Source organism: Kogia breviceps, chromosome 19 (assembly GCF_026419965.1).
Source record: "Kogia breviceps isolate mKogBre1 chromosome 19, mKogBre1 haplotype 1, whole genome shotgun sequence".
Lineage (NCBI taxonomy): Eukaryota > Metazoa > Chordata > Mammalia > Artiodactyla > Physeteridae > Kogia > Kogia breviceps.
The window spans coordinates 57,636,217-57,662,183 of NC_081328.1; the positions used below are offsets into that span (position 1 = coordinate 57,636,217).

Consider the following 25,967-nt stretch of genomic DNA (forward strand, 5'->3'; position numbering starts at 1 on the left):
CTTGCTTTTTCCTTGGCCTTGCGTAGAAATTTTTGGGTTCCTGACCACAGCCCAGGGGCCCCGTGACCCAGCGGGGAAACGAAGGCGGAGCCCCCGGGGATGTTGAGGACTTCTGTGGGGATGAGAGGCACAGAGGGTCTGCTTACCAACCAGACCTAGAGGCTCGGAATGCCAGCTTGTCACTCTGGGCCCCGGGGTTTTGTTTGGGAGAAACCAGAGGGGGTCTGACTAGCCAAGGGCGTTAAAAATAAAGAGGGCTATTTCCAGAGCTCCTGGCCTGCTAGGCGCCCCAGTGCTAACGCAGCACTCCAGCCGCGAGCTGCAAGGGTCTGATTTCAGACACTGGATCTTTGTTGCAATGAACATCAGGAAGCAGGGCTTAGCAGCTAGACATGTAGGGCCACCTGGAGTTTCATAATTTACACCTTTGCACCTTCCAACCTCACCGCACTCGGCCAGCCCTCAGAGGCGGTAAGTCAGACACGGTGTTTGCCTTCATCGTGCGCCAGAGGTCCGTGTCAAGACCTTTCTTGCAGAGAAGGGTCAGCAAACCACTGGCTGTGGGTCAGCCTGGGGCCCGTTGGCTGCTAAGAATGGTTTCTATAGTTTTGAATAGTTAAGAAAAATCGAAAGAAGAAAAACATTTCCTGATGTGAAAATTTCATGAAATGCAAATGTCAGTGTCCATAAGCAAAGTTCTCTCAGAGCTGCCAAAGATAAACAAGGCCACAATTAAGGTGGTCAGGACAGATTTTAATCAGTAAGGCACTGTTGCAACAGGAAGAGTCTGGGATGAATTGAACTCAGCTGTGTGCACAGAGGTGGCCGGGAGTTTTAAAGGGCGAGTGAGGGGGGGTGAGGGCGGGTGAGGGGGGGGTGAGGGGGGGTGAGGGAGGGTGAGGGGGGTTAAGGGGGGGTGAGGAGGGCTCCCTAGCATCAGAGAAGCCAAAGACCGCAAAGGGCTGGAAGGGGCTGGGCGAGCTGGAGATGATCAAAGTTAGGCACCCACCCTCTCACAGGGGCGGGGAGGCAAGGGCCGCGTCCTCAGGCGTTGGCTGCAACAAATAGCAAACTCCTTAGGCAGCCTTGAATTTTCTCAGGCAGACCCTTTAAGCAGGGCTGGGGTCATCCTAGGGGTGCGGCCTTGAGCTGTTAGAAACTATGTTAGTGTCTGTTCGCATCGTTCTAGGCCAAGGTGGCGGGAGCGGAGGGCTGGGAGGGGCCTGGCTGCAATCTGATCCAGGAGCGAATCTGCCAAGACACAGCTGCGTCCCTCCGACGGCTAATTCCTGCTTCCAGGCTGGGTTAAGACTGGCCGGCAACGTCAGAAATACTTACCGTCTGGTCCTGTTCTGAAGTAACTACTCCCATCAGCCAGCTTATTAACCCCTAGCTGTTCGCATCTGTAAAGTGAGAGGAAAGCAACTCGACGGTTCTGCTGAGAACAATTTAAAAGGGAGGGGCAGGAGTTGGGGCGTCTGGGTAGCGGCCAGGCTGGGGCTGGTGAAGATCGCCCTCTGACACCTCAGGGCTCCGGGCTGCGCTTGGCGGGGCGGACAGAGCCCAGCCCAGCCTGCTTTTGAGTCAGGGAACGTGCACGTGCCCGGCGCGTGGCTGTGAAGCCGAAAGGGTCAAGGAGAGCAGGGGTGACATCAGAGGGTGGGCGCTGCCGAGAAGGGCGGGGGGCAGGCGAGACCCAGAGGAGGCCGCTCAGCCCCCGCGGTCCTGCAGCCAAGGGCGGGGCGCGGCCCGAGGACGCAGAGCCCGAGGGCCACTTGCTCCGGGTGAGACACTAGGAGACCAGAGTCCGCGCCCGCCTGGGAGTTGGGGCCCCGCTTTGCGAGTCAGAAGGGTGCTGTCGTTCCGCAGACTCCATTTCGGACTCCAGTAGTATTGTTTTTATTATTATTATTACTTTCAGGGGAGTTAGACTGGTGTGCGTTTCGTATTTCCACCTAGATAGCTGTATTTTTAGTGGCCAAAACCACTCGGAATGGAATATCCACTGAATACTGCACTCCACCGCAGAATACATCGGTTTCCCGGCGTTTAGCTCTTTCGAGAGACGCGTAAGCGGGCCTGGAACTGCTCTGCAGACGGGGTCGGCCGCCTCCAGCCAGGCAGCACACAGCCTCGTCTGCTGCAGCTTCTGCTGTGGGAAGAAGACAGCTCGACAGGGCAAAACAGAGCCCAGTGCTGAAAAACAGAGATCAACGAAACCGGCGAGGGAAGCCGCCTTTCTGTCCCCAGTCGGCTCGCCGATGCTCTCCGGGAAGGACGTTGTGATGGCTGAGGCTCAGGATTCGGGGCGCCCCCGGGCTCCGCCGCAGCGCTCGGCCGGGGGGTGGCCGCCGGGCCCGCAGCCGGACACCGCGCCACTGGCTCTGAGGCGGGCAGTTAGCAGCCGAGCGGAAAAATCATCAAAGCCTGAGGTTCCATAACGCTTTCACTTTCGCGGCTTTTTAAGTCATCAGATCCCATGAGGTAAGGGAGCCAGGACGAGCAACTCAGTCAAGATAAAGAATATTTAGGTGTGAGACGTTTTAGGAAATGTGGTAAAACAGACGCGGCATAAGATCTACCGTCTGAATTAGTTTGAAGTGCCCGGCGGCCCAGTCATGCTTCGCGTCATCGTGTGGCCCTCCATCCCCCGAACAGCAGCCCTGTCCCCTCTAACAGCACCCCGCGCATCCCAGACACCGGCGGCCCTCTGCTTCTCTGAGCCTGACGACTCTGGGGCCTCATACGAGTGGAATCCTACACGATTTGTTCTTTCGTGTCTGTCGTATTCCACCCAGCATCGTGTCCCCAAGGTTCGTGCATGCTGTAGCCTGAGTCAGAATTCCATTCCTCTCTAAGCCCGAATAATGCAGGGGTACCGCACGTTCGCTCAGGCGTTCGCGCGTCAGTGGGCGCTTGCTTCTTCCCCATCTCGGCTACTGTGAACAATGCTGCTGCTGTGGACACGGCTGTACGCATATATGTCTTTGGGAGCTTGCTTTACGTTCTTTTGGATGGGTGATGTGCGATATTTTTAAATCAAAATTATTGCAAAGTATCCAGGATGAAGACAGCGTCGACGTTTTAAAGAGAGACTGGATCCGTATTACTGACTCTTCCTCTTCAGTCCTCTCCTGGGACCGCTGTGCAGAGGGAAAGACGGAAGGCCTGAGAAGGACTTGCTTCCCAAGATCTGGTGCCGGAACGGGAATGAGAACAAGACGGATGGTTTCCCACCTGGGGAACCGGGGTCCTGCCCGGCCCCCACTCGGCCTCTGCCCAGGTAACTAGGGGGACCGAGAGACAGGGCACCCCCCCCTCGGCTAACGCATAACGGGGTTCGGCCCTGGTGGTTTGGTCCTTATGAATCCCTCCTTGGGACTGAACATTTCAATTCTGTTACCTCTATTCTTGCTGGCTGCCCCAATCAGGAGGGGTTTTAATCACATCCTACTGCAGCATTTCCCCTGCTGGTGTGACCTGGTCCATTTTGATCCAATATTTTATTTACCAATTCATTTCTAATGTACACCCTGCCTGCTTTCAGGAAAGATCTGGCGTGGAGACAGGTGTGAAGGGATCCACGATGTGGAACCGATGAAGCCGCGGGGCCGCCGCGGCCGTGGCCCCCCGCAGCCCGCGCCTCACAGCCTCGCCCGCAGCAGCCACCGAGGCCGCACGTGGCGGGCCGCCGGCCGTCGCCCCCGCCCGGCCGGGAAGAAAGCGCACTCAGGCCGCCCCACTACGCGCGGCGGCACTTTGTCTGCCTCTGCCTTTGCTCCTGACCAGTTTCTGGCCTGACGTGAAAGCCCTGACCGCCTGGAAACGCTCGTTGACGTGGCTTTAGAGCCGCCTCTCGCTTGGCCCGCGAACGGCCCCGGGAGCCCCAGGGAAGAAGGGAGTTGCGGGGATTGGGCTGCAAAAGCGCCGTCCGCGCGCGCTCAGCCCTGGGTTAGCCGAGCTCTAAGCAAATACCCAAGTCGCTGGCCTGAACGGCTAACGCCCTTCCCGCCCGGGCCCGCCAGGCGGAGGCAGTCGGAAGCCAAGCTGCCCTGCGCTTTGAACACAGGGGCTCAGGGTGACCCGCGCGTGCTTCAAGCACCAAATGAAGCCACAAAATAGGGGCACCGTCTACCGAGAAACGACCAAGGGGCACGGCGGCGGCAGCATATGAGCCTCTCCATTTAAGGTGCAGCAAAGTGAGGAAAGGGAACCAACGGCCAAGTCGGCGGACGGAAGCTTCTCTCCCCCGCGCTTTCTTCAAGTCCTGAGAAGGCGTCTCACGGCCAGAAACGGCGGCCTGTGAAGCGCACCGAGACGCGCTCAGGACGGCACAGGCCCCGCTTCACAGCCGCCAGCCTCGTCATTCCCTCACTCGGGCTCTGCTCGCCGCACAGGGCGGAGGACGCCCCCACTGCCGACCCCGGGCGCGGAGCGCACTGGGCGCCTGAAAGGACGGGGAGCGGGCAGGGCGGGAGATCAGTGGCCCTGGGGGGCGCGTGCAGGGCTCGCTGCGGAGGAAAGCCGAGCGGGGCCGCGTCCCACCTGAACCGACCGGGGTGCGGAGCCAGGGCCTCCTGGGCTCAGGCGTCCCCTCAGTCGCCCTCATCTCGAGGCCCTACTACGCGCTGCCTGCACATGGTAGGGGCGGTGGCAGGAAGAATCCGGACCAGGGCCGCTGTCAACGTGCTCTGGGCCTCCGTCCCTCACCTGTGAACGTTAACAAACTCCCGCGAGACCAGAGCGCGAGACCAGATCGCGTGTGAGGCTAACTCGTCGCGACGCTCCCTCCACCCCTGCCCTTCTCTGCGTCTGTCGATACCAGGAGACACACGAAGCGGTCCCACACCTCGGGAAACATCAATCTCACGTTTTAAAATTCGCCATGAAACACACGTGAGATGGTGAGACGGCCTCTGACCTGGCTGAGCGCTTGACACGCGTTCTCTCCTAAGCCTCGGAAGCCGTGCACGTTCGCTTTTACTCCCATTCAACAGATGAACAAACTGAGACTCAGCAAGGCTGAGTAGCTAACCTAGAGGCACACAGCAGAGGAAAGAACCTAAGAACCACGCTGAATGACAATTTGAAAAGGGCTCGTTTTCTCACTGATCAGTGATGATCTTTAAACTTTCAGGTAACACTTGAAGCCTTTAGGCCTTTGCTTCTGCTGAAGTTCAGAGATACAAGTAAAGTTGCAAATTTCTGGAAACTATAGAGTCACAATTTTACAAATTAATGTTGAGCTCTGTTACTTTAGCTGGTTTTACTGATTAATATCATGAATAAAATCAAAGTGCTGTGCTTAACTTCTGTCAGACCTTTGCTCTTAAAAGGAAGCTGAGGATTGTGGCTCACACATAACAAACAGATCTCCAAATTATTAAAAAGGCATTTTATTATAAATACATTTTAGTTGTAGCAGTAAAATACATTTTGTGTTACCATGAATCTTTTAAAAGAAAAGAACTTCACTGAGACGATGATCACAATGTAGGAATTATAGACCCTCCAAATTGAAAACTTGTTCTAAGGAACCAAAGCGACTAAAGTAATTCTAAAACTAAGTTAAAAAAAGAAAATGACAAAAAAGGAAGAAAATAAAAACCCTAGAGAGTGGCTTTGGGGTTATTTTATGGTACAAAGTCATTTTTACTTTTAAGCATAAACTCTTTAGGTATTAGAACTCTCAGATGAGGTATCATTAAACTGCAAAGAAAAATATAATAATTTTGTTATAATTTTGCCATAAATTATGATTATTAGATGGCTGTACAACTGGTACTTTTAAGAGGTGGAAACTGATCATCTCAGTTTTTCGTAACCTTCCTTTGGAAGGCTTGCCAAAATAAGACCCAGTATGAATTTGCCAAGTGATCGTATGAAGTTAGCTGAACAAGTTTAGATAAAAACTGTATTCTTGAAGCATTAAAAAAACAAAAACAAAAACAAAACCTGTGTCACTAATGACAGAACCCTTTAATAAGATGCAAAACCCATTACATTTATAATTGAGAGGAGAGGTATTTTAATCACCGGATTTACCTAGGATACAACTACTACACTTAACCAGTACCTTCATGGGTTTCAAAGGATCAGGTGGGGTGACTGGCACAGAAAGCGGATACAGTACAATGTCACACACTCGGGTTTACAGGAAGTGGGCGTGGTCTGGATACGTAAAACTCCAAGACTCTTGCTCTGTATGGGGTGGGGAGGTGGGGCAGGCTGAGAAACATTCAGGTGTAACTGACACGTCAGGACACGTCAGGACTTCATCCTGGACAAAAGAGCCCTCTGACCAGCTGAAAGACAGAGAGGTCTTCACATCCAAGGCATCGTGCAAAGAATAAATAAACTGAAGCTCCCTATGAGTTGGAATTGGATAAAGTAACCTGTGCTGAACATACAAACAATCCCACCAAAGGGTATCTTGCCTTTCGAGGAGGAAGTACTGTGTGTTCTATGATGCTTATCATACGGTCTACATCTAAGTCATTCTATAATCTATCACGTTAAAAATAATTTCTTCTCTTTCTAGTGTCTCGGTAAATTCAAAGCCAAACAAAAAACAAGAGGCAGAGGCCAATACCCCTCAAGCTGCACTCCAGGGGGGATATTAACAACAATAGCACGCGAATTTTAAAATATCCAAAGACCTGTAGGCTTATTATACTGTAGGCAGTTTCTTTCTCAAAAATAACTTGCTCATACGTGTGCACCTATGGTTTATGAATAACTCATGCTGTGTAGGTGGCAGATTCCTCTAGACTTTCTTTGCAAACATACATAGACTTTTTTTAAAGGTAGCAAAGTAATGAGAGACAATTATCAATTTTCTGCCATATACAACAATTCAGGCTCCCCTAACACCTACCGGGCCTGGCAGAGAATCCAAAATAACTTTGTTAACCTGAGAAACACATAATTTGAAAAGCAAATCCTCTGCCCTCACCTCCCTCATCCCCCAGAACATAAAGACTCCGACTGCATCGTCTGGGGGTTATCGATCGCTTTCCATGCTTCAGGACACGGCCACCTTAGGACGGGGCCTCCAGTACCCAGGGCCTCGATAAATGCAAAGTGCGCTCTCGTGACAGTCGGATGGCTTCCTTCCACAATCCTAATCTCCACGTGTACGGAGCATCAAGATTGACTCTAAGCGCTCCAAACAAAACGCACAGCTTCCAGACCAAAGCCCAGGCTGCAATGTACACAAAGCCGAACTCACGGGCAAGAGAGCACAGACCTCAAACAGGGTGGAGCACTGAGGGGGCGCGGGTGGTGGTGGCGGCCGCCCCCCAAAGGGCCCGGTGCTCCACGGAGCTCTTTCTCCATCAATGTCCCCCGCACGGCATCAGAATTATAAAAATGTCTCAAGAGATCAGTTTTGTACACTGAGTCAATAAATGCGTGACTGAAAAGACCCTCAGACCTCCTCTAGACCCGTGGTTCTCAAAGTGTGGCGCCTGAACCGGCAGCATCAGTGTTGCCTGGGAACTCGTTGGAAACGCAGATGATCAGGCTCCAGACTGGAATGAGACACTGGGGGGCAGGTCCAGCAGCCTGTACTTTAACAAGGCCTCCAGGTGACTCTGACGCTGGCTGAAGTTCGAGATCCACTAGCTCCATCCTGCTCAAAATGTGCATATCTTAAAACAGGACATGTTTGTAAACAGATACTCCTTCTATTCTGTGTTGAAACCTATGGAATTTGCCCCTTCCCCTCAACTGCTCAAACATCAAAAAAAAAAGAACTAATGATGAAATTTCAAAACATCAAAAAAAATTTTTTAAGTAATATTGGTTTCCCCTCCTATACATAGTTCTAAGGCAGGCAGTCACATGCTAGTATGCAAAATAAAACACAGAAGACACCTCATATATGAGATGTAGAAACAGTTAAAAAGACTCCCAAAGAATATAATGAAAATTCCATAATATTGTTTAATGAACTTATAGAATTATATAAAACTTACTATGCTTTATGCTTAATATTCATATCAAAATAAAATCTCTCTGTTGAACAAATTGCAAATAAAGTCTGGTCTAATACATTACTGAAACTTAAGTATATGAATGTCTCTGGATTTTCTTAACACTCCAGTTTTAGAAGCTTTAGACTAATACTGTATAACTGGGTTTAAGATTTAACCACAGCTCACATTACTAAGTCTATATTCTTTTCTGTTAGGTACCTCCCTTCAAAAAAATTTAGAAGCTCCTGTGACTGTTTCCTTAAAGTTTATTCCAAAGTAGATATTTTCAAACATTTCAAAAAATTTAAATGTTACATTAAAACTTGTTGTCATCTGTTTAATCTCATATTCTAATTTAAAGTAATGACAATGCCACTTCCTGAATGTGTTTTAAGAGAATGTTAAATGTCAGTAAGATTGATTCACTCCTTATAACAATGGTCTTGAAATTGCTAATTACACAGGTATGAAAGGAGTAAGTGTGAATTTAGCAGCTTTACAGTGAAACCACAGCAAATAAATATCCAACCCCAAGGAGATGGAGAACTCGAGAAGCCTAATACAGTGAGCACTCCGCAGACGAACATGCCCCTTACTCTTTCCTGTTACCTTTATAATATGTGGCCGACATCACTAGCTGATATTCTGAACAAGAAATCATGGTGAGAACATTCTCCGTTATTTCTAATTGATCGATCGTGTGTGGGTCAGGTGGCAAAAAGCGGAGTGAACAATCAGATCCATTAAGACATATCCTTTGAGATTTAGGAGCGCACATAAGGGTGGGGGTAGAAATTGAGGGTTTCTCAATAGTTAAAGGGATGGTTAGCAAGAAACAACGTCTGGTAAATCATAAAGGACAAAGTACTACCTTTGTGGAGCTGGAAGAAAAACCAGAGCGCCTAAGTAACATTTAAGGTAGCAATTTGTATCTTGCAATACATTTAAAGTTTTAATCTTGTATTTTTATAGGCTTTTTTGGGGTTCTCTTTTTAAAAACAACTCCAGTAGGAAACAATTCTATCTAAGGATAACAGGTGTCTCTTCTTAAAATGGTGATTTCAGTAAATTTTAATTTTCTCAATAACAATAGCTGAAATCTGAAATGTAACATGAAATTGGTTTTCACACACTGGCTCTTAGGCAAGGTGACTCTCTCCAGCGCAGGTCGCTAGAGATACATTCCTGTATGTTTATAGCTTTGCTCTTGAAATGTATATACGTGGAAAATATTAAACATGTAAGATCGACTATACCAGAGCAAGATAACACTATATCTTAATTATCTCAAGTTAGGGAATTCAGTTACTTTCTCAGCAATTTCAATGCCACCATAAAAAAGGAAACTATTTTCCCAAATAGGTCTTAGAGATCGCTATGTTTAATTAGGTAATGCTTATTCAGTGGGAATTCTGATTATTTTACTTATTCTGCAGTTCTTTGAACTGAAAAGACCAATTGATGTTCACACCAAACTCAAACTTATTCTAGAATCTCTGATGAAAAAAACCACACAAAGTTTATTATTTCACACATACAAAATGACCTGGAGAGAAAGCATATCTGTCTGAGGAAAGGAAAATGAAAGTCATGTTGTTTAAATGGTCAGTAATTAACTGCTGATTAATCAAAAACAAAGCTCTGCTATAACAATTTGGCAAAGCACATGCCAAATGGCAACCAAAACCCCTTTGAAAAACCTGCCAGAAAATATCCATGTTACACTGAATGAGGCTCATTCAGATCTTAACAGAAATTCATTTTTAGATAGGGAAAAAAAATTTAGCATGAAAACTCTACAAATTCTATCACCCAAAAGAATTTCTTTAAGGTTAAAAAAAAAAAAAAATCTCAGTAGCACTGAAGTTAAAAAGTAAAATGAATAGAAAATAGTTCTGGCAAGAAAAAGGAAACTTCAGAGTGATACAAAGAACAAAGAAGTAGAAAGACATCATGTGAACAACTAACCTCACTTAGAAGAAATCTGTTTTGGAAGAAAAGGAAGTTGGTAATACTTGGTATTATCCCAGAGTTAACATCAAGCTTAAAAAAAAAAGTTCCATCTGAACTCTAAGGTTGGACCTAGTATATAAAACATAGTTGCCCCTCAGTGTCTGCAGGGGATCTGTTCCAGGTCCCCCAGGACTACCAAAACCAGAGGATGCTCAAATCCCTTATATAAAATGATGGAGTATGTGCATATCACTGTCACACATCCTCCCATATACTTTAAATCATCTCTAGATTACTTATGATACCTAATTCAATATAAATGTTATGCAAATAGTTGCCAGCGCATGGCAAATTCAAGCTCTCCTTTTTGGAACTCTGTGGAATTTTTTTTTTCTTTTTTTTAAATATCTCTGATCCATGCTTTGCTGAATCGGTGGGCATGGAACCTGCAGATACGGAGGGCCGACTGTAAGTTGTTTTTTAAGTCCGATTCGTGGGCACGTGCTAACACTACCCAAGTGATATCCAACAGGATGAACGGTACTCAGAAGCCACGCCTCATTTCAATGGCAACTTGCAGTGACTCCTGCAGTAAGACTTTCTCAAACCCGTCACAAGCTATTATTATGTATACATTACATTTAAAGCACAGCTGGAAAGACTGCACTAAGTAAAGCTGAGATGGAAACATTGGAATCCTTGACCGGCTGCAGAAACAATAAGGAAGCGAGGAGCACTCAGGCCTTCTCAGCAGAGCAGCGGACTGCGAAGGAGCTATTACTTGTAGGTTTTTAGAAATAACTGCTTCGAACAGCAAAGTCACAACACCGTAACAGCTTCCTTATGCAAAGCTTCCATCAATATATACGGGTGGTAGGGTGGGCACATTTAAATACAAATAATTTTAAAACTGGCATTTTTTAAAGGTCGAGTAGGGAAAACAGATGATTAGGCAATGACTTTATGACCAGGGGTTAACTGACAGCCCGGACGGGATAGTTCTGTCTTCGTAAGGTCAGCATGCTTTCGACCGTTTACCTGGCTTGTGTCATAGTCCTGCATATTTTCGGGGGAGGAGAATCATCGCTGACAAGAACATGACTTTTCATCGACATCCTCACATCAGGGGGACCTCATTTTCATTTGGGCCATATCTTGAGTTTTGTCCCAGAGTTAGAAATACACAGCTATATGGCAACATTTTTTCTTCTCTTCTTGTGACTGTGCTAAGTAAAATCTGCCATCACTAAAAGTGGTGGCCTGACGCCTTACAGAGAAAACGAGGCGTTGTAACTTGCTGGCTCCGTTTTCCAACGGTGATTTATACTAAGCATGAACACATCTGCAGTCTACACGTCTACATCTGCCGCCTTACACAGAGACCCGCGGCCTGTAACGTGAAGCCACAGAGAAGTGCACCGCACTCTGGGCAGACAGACAGAACTGAATAAAAAAGAGGTTCTCTTCAATTGTCCTGCAGCTTGACAGCCTTTCACTAAAGGCGCTCTCTTCTCCCCAACTGCCTGAGGCTTACAGGGGGCTACGCTGGCCGACACCCACTAAACTCCCGTTGCAGACGCGTTTCTTTGCCCTCCACTTTTCAACTCTGCTTTAAAAATGGACCGCGGATAGAGGATGGCCTACTCAAAGGCAGTCTTCCGAAAGAAAAACTATTTTTGAACGGATCATCAGGATCCACTCAGGATTTGCAATGTTTCCCAACCTTACCTTATTATTTTATTTTTTTTTTAAAAAGGTTCTATTGTAGTTTCAAGATATCTCTGAAGTATAAAAGTAGTACTGCTAGATCAGGAAAACAATATGGACATGCATCGCTTCAAAAGTGTTACAAGATCACAAGTTTTAAGAGGGTAAACGTTTTTCTTTGGATTTTACCAAAGTTCATTCAAAACAATGTTTAGACTGTAGGATATTTAAGATAGCTGTTTAAATTTTATATTTTTGTACAAGTTCAGTGGGGTTCTTTTAGAAGAATCAAAAGACATGAAAACAAGGGTAGCTTCTTGCCCCAGATTTTGATACATCTTTGACAAACATTATATTTCTTCTTTAATGATGTTCCTCAAACAAAACAGTTAGCAAAATATTTGAATTGCCATGTATAATGTCACATTTTAATGTAAACATCAAATAAAGGTACCAAAATTTTTACTGGAGGGAAAAAAAACCTTAAAGCGGCACAACTCTTTATACCACTGGAGAGGGGGGAAGCCAGATTACGAACACTTACACATGCATAGTGAGGAAAAGAAGATTTTACTAAATTCACGCATTTTTAAAATAGTTATCAAGTCTACTAAGCACCAACAATCCTAAAAATTTTTCAGCTTCATGATTTGTTTAAAAAAAACCCACACACTATCAAATTAACATTAAAAACAAGCTTAAAGTGTAGCTTGTCCAAAAAATAATTAAGTATGCCACTGTTTTTTCCCTGTTACAAAAAACAGTGGCATATGAAATACACCTGCAAAGAATGCCTGTAACTCTACCCTACAGTGGATGGAGATGCCATCAGCACATCACACATAGTCTAAAACTATACAAGTTTTAGAATGCAGCATCTTGTCACCAAAAAGCTGATAAAACTTAAAGTATTTAGAAGATGCTGCCCCCTTTTTTTTAAAAAAATTTTCAATGAATTTAAGCAAAAATAACATACATTTGTACATCAACTGGCCATTTCTGGTACAGAAACCCAGCGTATGGTAATATTACTGAATAAATGTAAATGCTACTTACAATTTTTTTTTCTTTTTAAATACATTTTAGACAAACTTTTTTTCTCCTTTTTTAATAGTTGCACAATTAACCTCTTAGCTGCTAGCTTGATGCAAACATATGTAACAATACACAAATTTAAAAATATTTTTTATTCCACATAAAAGCTGTCAAAATTCCGACTCATGTCAAAAATGCAAAATAATGGAATATACTGTAAAAAAAATTAGTTGCAAGTCTAGCAGCAAAGCAACTGAGAACATACTTAATACTAAAACAAAGGGAACTGTGAATCTATAGGTGAAGTCCAGCTATCTTAATTCTACTGATACAAACAGAAACGAAAACACTCTCCCTGGAGGAAAAAAAAGTGATTATTTAAAGTAGGAGTAAAAGCCATTGCTGCCCGACGAGCTCCCCAGGCTGAGTTCCTGGAACAGAGACAGGGGGTCGCTGCTCTTCTTGGCCTGCTCGGGCGGGGGCCTGGGCTTGGGCGGGGCCCGCAGCGCGCTGGCGTACGACATGGCGGGCTTGCTGCCCCCGCAGCCCTGCTGGCCGCCGCTGTGGGCCGACTCCGCGATCTGCCTGTTGGGCATGAGCGGGGGGAACTGGCCGAGGTGCTGCAGGACGCTGTAGTTGAAGGAGCTGGAGCCCTCGAGGTTGTCTGGCTTCAGGTGGTCCTCAGGGGGTTTGCCGGTCTTGGGCGGAGCTAGAAGCAGAGAAGAGCAGCACCGGTTTAAGGGCAAGCCCAGCGACACTCCGGCATCTCACTAGCTCAGTGTGGCACAGCTGGTTCTCATCTCCAGGAACTCAGCGACAGGAGAGCCACAAGGACAGACAACTTCTGCCACCAAACTCTGCAATCACAACACATCTAACTGAACTTCTCCATCTCATAACCACTTGAAGAAGAATTAACTATGTGAGCTGTGATAACTAAACACATAAAAACTAAAGGTCGAGTCTGAAGGTTTGCTTCAAAACACTAACTTGTACCATTGTACACTTTGATAATTATTATATTAACTGCTCACAGATTGAAAATGGCAACAAACAGGTTCTTTCCTAAATAAAAATGAGCTCTATATGCAGACTTCTGGTCGAACAGCTTCTATTACTAACCTAAGAAACAGCAGCACCTGGACCCTATTTCTTAAAAATACTACCTTTCTTGTAATACGTAAGCAAACGTGGAATAAGGTGGGGACAACTGCCGTAGACTTTACTTCACGTTTCCTATCATCTGCCGAATTCCAAAAGGTCCTTTAATATTTGACTCCGCTCTTCCTAATTTTATGGCCCCCTAAATCATAACTTGTTTTAAACACTGCTTTTGGTTTCGATCTTTTAAAAGTTTAACTAACATTAGATTGGATTAAAATCATAATACAGATTCACTGAGGATAACCTGGAAATTACACAAAGGCCAAAGAAGAAAATAAGTCATTCATATTTCCAAATACCAGAGCTGATAAGCCTTAACTTGCTGGTGCATCTTTCCCTAAGGATGTCATATAATGCAGATATTTCATAACTTTTTAAAGTAATCTCTCATTTTTAGAAATATGGATAATAGTCAATTTTTCACTTTTCTACACTGTGATAAATGTTATTATAGATAAATATTCCTAAATATTCACGACTGCCCCTCTCAGGATAAATCCCTAGAGGTACAATGGCTGGGGCATATAGTACATAACACCGTGAAAGTTTTTGATTAACTCTGGCCAAGCCTCCCTGCAGGAAAATACTGCCCATTTACACTCAACCAACAACGCTTGCTCATTTCCCCACTACATCGCAACACTAGTGTTACTATTGTGTTTAACTTTAGCCTATTTTACAAATAAATAATTATCTTGTAGTTCTACCTTGCATGTTTTGATTACTGATATTTACGGACATTTTTCCTTGTGTTTATTACCTAGTTGTGGACTGGAAAGTTAAGGAGAAAAATATTTCATCTTTTAGTTTTAGTATTTCATTGATTCAACAGGCTAATTTCATATTATTATTTTAAAACTTGAAAAATTCACAACATTGTTCAAAATTATTTTAAGCCATTTAACAGCTTTCTGGAACGTTTACCACCTTTTCTGTCTAAATGTCACTGATTTTGTGAATGAAACAATTGTTTTTAAGAGCATTAGTTTAACAAACACTTCAATATAAAAGTGGCCTGTACTGCCTAATATAATATACAAAATAAACATTTTACTGGCTGTTCGAAAACTTACTATTTTTGTTTACTTTACTAAATCTTCTTATTTATGCATATTCTCATCTTCATGACAATATAATTAGAGTGTAGAATGTTTTCAAGTAAATAATAAATACTTACAAAATAATATTTTAGAGGCAGTTTAGCCTAATGCCTACACGCTTATCTAATCATGAATGTTAAGATCTCTGTCAATTTGATTTACCATATATGCTCCAGGTAAGACAAACTATTCTTTAAAGCTACGAATTTTACTGATCTGGCAACCAATGATTTTTTCCAAAATACATATCTCTACCTAATCTTTAGGTTTCATCTGTGCATAAGAAGAAAATGCTTGACAAAGTATGTCTTGTCACCAAGAGAAGTGAACAGAACCCAAACACATATGTGTTGGAGGGACGAGCCCCACCCTCGCTGTGGACACAGAGGTCCCGCAGTGAGACTGGATCACCCCCTCCATCGCACAGGGTCTATTTTCATGATCTCCGTACTCAGCAGGCAGGCATTTACCTAGTGTGATCAGTACCAAAATGGGAAATCCAAAGTTCAAAAAGGTCAGAGACATGATCTTTGCTCTCAGGCTTGCAATTGTGGAGAAAATATAGCCATATCATGACCTCTTTCAAATTCCAAACCAATATAATATGAACAGTTTCCTTCAACTCAAGAAATCAGTCTCAAACTTCAGAAAGAAGTTTCCCAAGTGGTGATTATTTTCCTTCTGATTCACCACCGGCAACTGCTACATTCCTCTAAAAATGAAATGAAATGAAATGGAAATATAAAATAAAATAAGAAATACATACATACATACATACATACATACATACTGTTAGACAAGAAGTGCTTCAGGATATTAGTGATTTTCAATTAATTTTTAAATACTTAGCTAAGTGTTACTTTCAACTAAAGAATACTACTATTTGTCTCTTAGCAATGAAGAAAATAATAATTTTATATTTGTGGAGAAGACACCATAAATGACACGTGCTTTGGGCACTTGCTCAGGAAATTTCAACTTTATCAGATTTTTACTGATTTTGGCCAAAAGCTATCTTAAAATTTAGGCAGGAAAGGGGGAGAAATGATGTGGTCTTTAAAATAAATTATAATACACAAAACGACTAAGAAGTAACAAATTTTCATCACTTATTTGTAATTTAGATGTTTCTCAGGAAATTCAAATATGATGAGCGCATTTCTGTTAGACCTTTAAAATGACAAAGCGCTCCCAGGCAACACTTTATCCACAGAAGGTACTAACGAATGTTCAAAGATTAAAATGACCATGTCTCTTGACAGGAAAGAAACCAGTACCTTTTTAATGCTTTCTGACCTACCATGTCTATCGTTCTAAAAATATGTTTGTATGGCACATACTCCAAAATGGGTCAGTTACAGGCACAATGGATTCACATTCTAAAGATGAACAAAATTAATTTAAAATACAAAGGTTGATGCTATCAAGGCAGAAATTCACAGACTTGTTCACAAAGATCAATGACTACAGCCTACAAAGAGAAGGCTATCTCAAACAGTATCATTCTTTACATTCCACATAAAAAAAGAGGGAAACAAAGGAAAGATAAACATGCACTCGCGTTCAAGACTGAAGAAGACTTCAGACATCCCAGCACACCGGTTTACAGCCATATCCATTCCAAGGCCTTCCTATGCCTTCTTTTTTCTCTTCTTTGGACTTGGATTTCTCAGTTCATTAGAATATAAGGAATAAAACACTGGATTTCTAAATCTCAAAATGTCAGACTTTACTGGTTTCTCTTATGGCCAAACTCTACTGTGTAACAAACTGTCAACAACTTTATTGACAATAAATCCTTGAAGACTGAAATTGACCTAACCAACTGCCACCCCCAACCCAGAAGAAAACACAAAGATCCAGAAAACAAGCTTTTTCCAAGCAAAGGTGATCTGATTTAGAAATACATTTTAGGTCCCCTTACTTCTTTCACGCATTCACAGGTTAAAATGATCAGTTCCCAAATACGGGTAGGGCTACTTACCTTCCAGACCAGAAATATGGAACCAATATAGTCCTAAATTAATATGTATCCTGAGGCACACCTGCGAGCTATGAGCATTAAATACTGTTCCAAGATAATAAGGCGAATGGAAGGAATGGGAGTAGAAACACTCCATGAATACTCAGGAGCTGAGTAGTTAAAACTGCAATTCTGGTAACCCCCAAGGCGGTCTTACCTATCAACTCTCTGGGCTGAGCTGTCCTGCTGGATCCATTGCACGGAATGTTCTGATAGGGGGTAGATGAGGTGGTGTTTACCCAGGACTCCGGGGAGGAAAAGTTGAAAGAAGATTGGTTATTATGGTCCTGAAGCTCTTTACACTGAGCAAGGCTGTCTTGAGGAGTGCTTACTTCTTCAGGACAAGGCTGGACTGAGCTAGATGAGATTCTTCTTTGGTACAAGGGCCGGCCAGGTCCCCTGGGCTCGTGCTACACAAAGAGAAAGGACAGTCCACAAATCAGCGAAAGCTTACACCCCACTCTCTTATGCACACAGCAATCTCACTCTATTAAGTAGGAATTCTCAAAAACACTTTCTTCCGTGTCTATCGAACCCCCCAAAAAGCAGCCTGAGCTGTGGACATGGTGTGAGGAGACTTGGGGTCAAAACTCAGTTCTGGCCCTTAGCAGGTATTCCTATGACAACACTCGTCTAATTTCTGACTCTGTTTTCTTGTCTGTAAAATACAGGGCTGAACTACCTGTCTTCAGTTCTAAAGTTCTACCCACATTTTAGGGAACATTAGATTAAGAATAAGAATGAAGAAACATATCTGCTCAAAATTAAACGGGGAAATTACAGTCACAACCAACTGAATCACAGAATCTTGAACACATTCGTCCGTTCGAGACTCATCTCATGGGCCCTTCACAACCTCCCCGTTTGTCCTTCCTTAGACCTGATGGTAAGACAGGAAGGTTCCTCCCACCCAACAGAGGTGCTCCTGGCCGCCCTCTCTGCATGTCTTCCTGTGGAAAGTCTTTGACTGCGATGGAACGTTCACTATTCCTCAACAAATCCTTCCTATGTTTGAAACCCAATGAACGTTTTTCTCCTCCCCACACTTGCACAACCCAAATGTCTTTAACCCTCCGACAGGATGCATTTGCCAGCATTTCATGATTTTTTACTGCTACTTCAGTGCCCTCCAAGTCCTCAAGCCCAACTGCTGTGGCCCTGCTCGGGCTCAGTTCTAAGAGCCAGGCAGTACGGAGTAGCAGTCAGGGGTTCACTTCTACCGGCAGCATCACCCGGGCAATTGACCTAGCCTCTCGGGAACTTCAGCTGTAAATGTGGCTTCACTATCCACAGTGCCTGCCTCTTAGGGTTGCTGTTTGAGACCTGAGCAAGTTCAGCATGCGTACGTAGCATTTGTCACATAGGAAGGCCTGTAGTTGATGTAACATAAAGGATAAGCTTCCGTGTTAGAGCTTACATGACAGAATGGGATTGGCTTTTTACTGGCCCCTCTCCCTCCCCGGCAAGTAACAGATTTGCTATTCAGTTCGTGGTCATTATGATTGGGAGGAAACTTTCTTTTACCACTGTTGTTACAAATAACTGGAAATCAGGAACTAGAGGTTAGATGACAGAGAGAGAGAGAGAGAGAGAGAGAGAGGGAAGGTGAGAGGGAGGGAAGGAGAGAGGGAGCGAGGGAGGGAGGGAGGGAGAGAGAGAGAGAGAGAGAGGCACAGAGACAGCAGGATTTGGGGGGAATATAAGCTAGCACAAGCAGATACTGTCAGGCCAATTAAATGGGGGGAGTTGCGGGCCTAAGTGTGTGAGAGTAAAGTCATCACAGAAGGAACCACAAGGGTACAAACTGGGGAAGAGAATAGGTCTGGACCGGCTGCCCTTGAGCAGAAAGGCAGGAAGGGAGGCAGGAGAGACATCCTCGCACTGTTCAATGCAGATGTCCAGGTCATTTCTACATTTCCAAGTTTTAGCTACTGGATGAGAAAGGCAAGAGCTAATACTTCCATCCCATTAATACCTTTCCTCATATGTTTTTATGGTTCTTCTGTCTTTATGTATAGTATCTAAATTCATCTTTAGTTTTACTCTGCTTTAAAGGTATTTTTTTCCAATGGTTAGGATCATTCCAAATTTGATTCCTATTTTCTAGAATAGTAACCATTCTAACTAGTGTCCACCGTGAATTTAACCAGCACATTTGAAATGTCTTCATCAAGGTTATTAACTCATGGTGCTGAGGAGAATAACCAACACCCCTAAACTGCTTTGTATTCTGCATGGCGGACTGGTCACAGCAGCCGGTGCACGGTGCCTTTTTTTTAAATCAAGGTTTGTTACGAAGATGATTAGCTCTTAGACTCAAAGTGAAGTGCTTGCTTTTATTACCATGCCCTGAGTGTTCATGTTCAGTCAGAAACTGTAGGGGATCACATTCGAAAGGCTTTATGTGTGAACACTAAAGTACAAAACTAAAATCTGTTATGGCCTCAGAAAACAGGTTATAATAATCAAATTCCCTGGTGATACTCATATGAACTCCAGGCATTAACTTTCTAAAAGCCCCTTTTTGCAATGAATAGATATGTGAACCACAATGCTTAAATGAGGGAAACTAAAAATCAGAAAGCAATGGAAAGCTGATATAAAAGGAGGAAATATTCAGTTAAACTTTTTAAAAAATGTGTGTCATTTATATCTTCCAAACTGAAATCCATAAAAATCACACAGTTGACACGCACAGTACTTGTGGAAGTATTGTGTAACGTGTTTATAACAGCTCCTAAGCAGCTGCTGACAAAGATGAATGTGTAGATTAAGTATAAAATTCAACTTCAAATGACATTCTGAATGTAATTGATCCTCTGTTAGAAAAAGAACCCAAACTTGGAATTGTTTGAATGTTCTTAAAATTAGATATGTTGAAGATTTTATATACATATATATATATATATGCATGTATACACACACACACTCACACATAATATACATATGTACATATATAAATATAATATATAGATGGTCTCCTGGTATATCTATTTCATACAACACAGATGCAGGTAAATGCATGAAAATATGATTTGCTACTTTGGAATGTGTCCTCAAAGGTAATTTGAGGATAAGCAGAGAAATCTTGCTGACAACTGGATGAAACAGTTTATACACCAAAAAAAATTACCTTTTAGCAGTTTTGTAGTTTTCAGCCTACAGACCCTGTACAGGTTTTGTTAATTTGCACCTTGCATTTAATTTTCCTCCGAGCTCTTGTAATGGTATTTGTTCTTACATTTTGGTTTCCAATTGAATGTTGCTAATATGGAAATGGCATTGACTTGTGTTGACCTTTTACCTCAAAACCTTGCTAAATTCACATCAGTCAAAATTAATTTTAGTTGGTTTGTTTTCTGGGTAGATTCCTTGTGTTTTTCTATATTGACAATCATGTCATCTGTGAATAGGCTGAGTTTTATTTCTGCCTTTCCAAACTCTGTCTTTTCTTTTTACTGCTGCACTGCACTGGCTAAGACTTCCAGCATAACGCTGAACACGAATGTTGAGAGTGGACATCTTAACTCGTTCCTAATCTTAGAAGCGCTCAGCGTTCAGTCTCTACCATTAATCGGGATGGTAGCCGTAGGATGTTTATAGGTGCCCTTTAACAAGTTGAGGAATATCCCTTCTCCTTCTACTTTGCCACGAGTTTTTATGAGTGGATGCTCTGTTCTGTCAAATGTGTATAGGCTTTTTATTGGGGGGGGTGTCTATTGATATAATCACGTGATTTTTCTCTTTAGACTGTTAGTATGGTGGAGTACATTGATTTATTTTCAAACACTGGACCAGCCTTGCATTCTGGAAATAAGCTCCGACATGATTATAGCGTATTGTTCTTTTTTATATATTGCTGAATTCAATTTGTTACTGTTTTGTTAAGGATATTGCAAAGATGTTCGCAGATATGTCTGTAGTTTTCTCTTTCCTGTACTGTCTTTGTCTAGTTTTGGTATCAGAGTAATGCTAGCCACATACAGTAAGTTAAGCAGTGTGCCCTTCTCCTCCATTCTCTGGAAGAGATCGTGTAAATTGGTGGTATTTCTTTACATGTTTGGAGGAATTCAGCAGCGAACCATCTGGGCCTGCAGATTTCTTCTTTGGCAGGTTTTTAAACTACAAATTCAATTCTGTTAACAGTTATAAGACTATTCATATGCTATCTATCTAATCTTCAGTGAGTTTTTGTAGTTTGTGGTATTCAGAGAAGTGATCCATTTTATCTAAGTTGCTGAATTTTATGCAAAGAGTTGTTCACAGTATTCCTTTATTATTATCCTTTTTAATGTCTACTGGATTCAATGGTATCTCCTCTTTCGTGCCTGATATTAGGTAGTTTGTGCTTCTCTCCTTTCCTCTGTTACTCTTGCTAAAGGCTTATCAGTTTTGTTGATCTTTCCAAAGAACTGGCTTTGGGTTTCACTGATTCTTCTCTTTTTGTTTTCATTTTTTATTGAATTCTGTTCTCATCTTTATTATGCATCTTTATTATTCCCTTCCCTCTGCTTGATTTTAATTTATTTTATTCTTCCTTTTCTAATTTGTCGGGATAGAAGCTTAGATTATTGATCTGAGACACTTCTTCTTTTCTAAAATAAGCATTTAATGCTACAAAATTTCCTCTGGGACTACTTTAGCTGCATCACAACAAATGTGGATCTATTATATTTTCATTTTCATTCAGTTCAAAATATTTTCTAATTTCCCTTGAGACTTCCTCTTTCACCCATGAATTATTCAGATATATGCAGTTTAATTTCCCAGTTTTGGAGATTTTCTGGTTATCCTTTGGTTATGCATTTCTAGTTTAATTCCATTATGGTCAGATAACATATTTTATTGATGAATGTTACATCTGCACTTGGAAAGACCATATATTCTGCTATTGTTGGTTGGAGTGTTCTATAAATGTCAACTAAATTCAATTGGTTAATGATGTTGCTCACTTTTTCTATATCCTGGCTGGTTTCCTGTCTATTAGATCTATTAAATACTGAGACGGGAGGAGTCAAAGTCTCAAACTATAACTGTGGATTTGTCTGTTACTCCTTTTAGATTTTGCTTCACGTATTTTGAAGTTCTGTTGTGAGATGCATACACACTTAAGATTGTTATTTCCTTTTAATGTACTGACCCTCTTATCAGTACTAATGTCCCTCTTGGATAACTTCCTATGCTCTGAAGTTTACTTTGTCTGACACTGATATAGCCACTCTAGCTTTCTTTTGATTAGTCTTTGCATGGTATGCCTTTCTCCATCCTTTGCTTTTAATTACCTATACTGTTATATTTTTAACGTTTCTTGTAGATAGCATATAATTAGAACTATTTGAAAAATCCATCCTGACAATCTCTGACTTTTAATTGGTATGTTTAGATAATGTGTATGATGTAATTACTGATATATTTAGATTTAAGGCAGTTGTCTTATGTCTTTTGTTTCCTGTTCATTTTCTGTTTTATGTTCCTTTGTTTTCCTTTTCCTGCCTTCTTTTGGGCTATTTGAACATGCTTTTGTAATTTCATTTTAATTTTGTGATTCTATGTCTCCTTATATGATTTTTTTTTTTTTTTTTTTTTTGTGGTATGCGGGCCTCTCACTGCTGTGGCCTCTCCCGTTGTGGAGCACAGGCTCCGGACGCGCAGGCCCAGCGGCCATGGCTCACGGGCTTAGTTGCTCCGCGGCATGTGGGATCTTCCCGGACCAGGGCACGAACCCGTGACCCCTGCATCGGCAGGCGGACTCTCAACCACTGCGCCACCAGGGAAGCCCTCCTTATATGATTTTTTAATAGATGTTGTAAGGATAATGGAATACATACTTAACTTTTCATCATCTGCTTAGAATCTATATTTTATCACTTCGGTTGAGATGTAGAAAACATTACCATATTAGGTTCTTTTCCTCTTTATGCTATAGTTATAGCTGTTTTATATATTACATCCTATATCTACTGAAAAACAATCAGACAATGTTATATATTTTGCTCTCAACTGGGAATTTTGATAGAACTCAAGGAGAACAGCTTATCATATTTATCCAGATATTTACTGTATCTGTCGCCCAACTTCCATTGCTGATGTGCCTAGTTTCCTTCTGGTATCATTTTCCCTCTGTCTGAAGAACTTCCTTTAACAATTCTTTTAGAGGAGGTCTGCTGGCTAAAAATTCTCTTAGTTTTCCTTTATCAGGAAATGGCTTTTATTTTACCTTCATTCCTGAAGGACACTCTTGCAGCATATACATTTCTGGGTGAAAAGTTCTTTTCTTTCAGCACATTAAAAATGTTTGCCACTTCCTTCTGGCTTCCATGATTTCTGATGAGAAATCATCAGTCATTTGAATTATTGTTCTCTAATGAGATGTGTTTTCTCTGGCTTCTCTCAAGATTATTTTCTTTGTTTTTTGCTTTTAGTCATTTGATTATAATATGCCCAGGTATAAATTTGTTTGGGTTTATCCTATTTGGGATTCACTCTGCTCCTTAAATCTGTAGGCTTACGTCTTTCATCAAACTTGGGAAGTTTTCTGCTATTATTTTGTCAGATATTTTTCAGCATCACATTTTTTCTCCTCTCCTCCTTGGACTCTGATGAAATTCAAAAGATTGAATATTCAACCTCTGTTTTTGTCCCATAGGCCTCTGTGGCTCTGTGTTCCTCCCCAACCCCACACCCCATCCAATCTTTGTTCTTTCTGTAGTCCAGATTAGGTAAATTCTATTGATCTTCAAGTTCACTGACTCTCTCCTCTGTCATTTCCATTCTGCTATTGAGACCATCAAGTGAGTTTTAAATTTTTGGTTACTGCATTTTTCAGTTTTAAAATGTCCACTTGGTTTTGTTTTGTTTTTTAAATATCTTCTCTTTCTCTGCTAAGACTTTTTATTTCAACATTTGTTTCAAGAGGTCTGTGATTGCTCTTTGGAGCATTTTAATAATTAGATGCTTTAAAGTGTTTTTCAGATAATTCCAAAATCTGTATCATCTTACTGCTGGCACCTGTTGATGGGCTTTTCCTGTGTGAGCTGAGATTTCCATAATTTCTTATATACTGAGTAATCTTGGATTGTATTATGGACATTTAAAATATTAACTTATGAGACCCTGGGTTTGTTTAAATCCTACGGAGAATGTTGATACTGATATTTTTGTATTAGCAGGCAACTGATCTGGTAAGTTTAAGTTCCAACCTGTCTTCTGTGGGCTATTGTTTTAAAGTCAGCTTAGTTTTCAAAGCCTTTGTGGTGCTATCTGGATCTGTACTGAGTGCCTGCCACTCTGGATTCAGTCTGTGACCTGGGCAGAGGTCTATCCATCAGCTCAGTTCTCCATGTCTTTGGTATGCTAATTAGGATCTGATCCATGTATGTGTACGTCAGACCTGGGCCCACGAATTCATAAGCAATTCCACAGAGTCACTTTCTCAAGCTCCTCCTCTCCATGAGCTTCCTGGTGATTTCTAGGTCCTTGGGAGCCCCCCTGATAGTCCTCTGACCAGAAACCACCCATTCCCACAACCATGCAGCATCTAGGGCCAAGGGGCAGGAGGACAGACAGGAAAAGGCAACAAGGTCTGGCCCCACCCTCCTGGCACCACAGGCCCACCAAGCAGAGATGGCTCCCCTCCCTCAGAGTTCTGGCTCCTACAAGCTTTTGCTGTGATCAGGGCCATCACACAGTGAAATTTTTGACTCCATATTGCAACTAATCTTTAAGAAACTACTAACTGCCAAGTTTTGGTGTAGTATCAAGGGAGAATACCTATAATTATCTGAAAAAGTCATTAAAATTTAAAATCCCTTTTCCAGGTACACATCTGCGTGACAGAGTTTTCTTCATATACTTCAACCAAAATGACATATTGCAGAAGATTTGCAAAACTGAAAAAATGGCACTCTTTTCACTAAACATTTTTGTTTTGGAAAATACAGTTGTTTTTGTTAACAAGTAATGAGTTTATTATTATAATTTTTAAATGAATTGATATTTATTTTAAATTATTAGTTTTAAACACTGATAGCTTATATTAAAAAAACTGTTGATAGATATTTAAACATAAATAAATATTTATAAAAAATATTTAAACATAAATAAAAGTTTTTGAGATCCTTCTGATGTGTGCATAAGGCTATTCACTGAAGCACTATTTTTTAATAGCAAAGGACTGGAAGCAACCCAAATGTCTGTCAATAGGAGACCAGTTCAATAAACCATGGTATAGCGATATAATGAAAGTACTATGCAGCTGTAAAAAGAATGAGGAAGATTTCTAAATACTGCTATGGATGAGCTCTGATCTATCAGGATACACAACAATATGTATAACATGCTACCTTTTATCTAAGAAAGGAAGATACATGTACATATATAAGTATTTGCTTTTATTTTCAAAAAGAAATAATGAGAGGATTAATTTTTTTAAAAAATAATTTTTTTTCTATAGGTGGAAGGGATAAGGAAGGAGCAGAGACAGGAATGGAAGTTTAACCTGTGAATAGCACTTGTTTTATAATTTGGACTTTGGGACCATGTACTGATAAGTGCTTCTTAAAATCAAAATTAGATTTGAAAACTAAAAACAAACAGAAATAAACTCAAATGTTTATTGAATGAGTGCTATAACCACACATAGAAGAATTATTTCAGATACCTTTAAAATCCAGTGTTTTAACTAAATATATCTATGGGATATAGCCTTAGGACAAAATGAACCACACAGATACCTTCAACTGCATTTATTGCTAATTTAACACCAGTACTGTTATTATGAAACTATTACACACACACCCTTATCTATCTATATCTTATCTATGTGTATGTATATACATATAAAGCAAATAACTAGTTGTTAGTCATTTATTGGGAACAATGATCTTTAGTGTAAAGTGAAAAACACAAATATTAAAAACCCTATAATCCTGCATTGACTTGGAAATATCAGTATGAACTCATGATTTATTTTTCTCTTTCAAAAAACAAAGTACTTCCCGGCTCTGC

General features: G+C 41.9%; 1 protein-coding gene across 7 annotated transcripts in view; it reads right to left on the reverse strand.

The window, feature by feature from the left end:
- Positions 1-5,388: 5,388 nt before the first annotated feature.
- The window catches only part of HELZ (helicase with zinc finger), a 153,762-nt gene continuing 133,183 nt past the window's right edge, over positions 5,389-25,967 (reverse strand). For all 7 annotated transcript variants that reach the window (XM_067021928.1, XM_067021927.1, XM_067021926.1 and 4 more), the window contains 2 exons: positions 17,119-17,371; positions 5,389-13,383 (listed from right to left, as the gene is read on the reverse strand). In XM_067021928.1, coding sequence (XP_066878029.1) covers positions 13,049-13,383; positions 17,119-17,371 — 588 coding nt within the window. In that variant the 3' untranslated portion in view covers positions 5,389-13,048. The remainder of the gene's footprint in view (positions 13,384-17,118; positions 17,372-25,967) is intronic.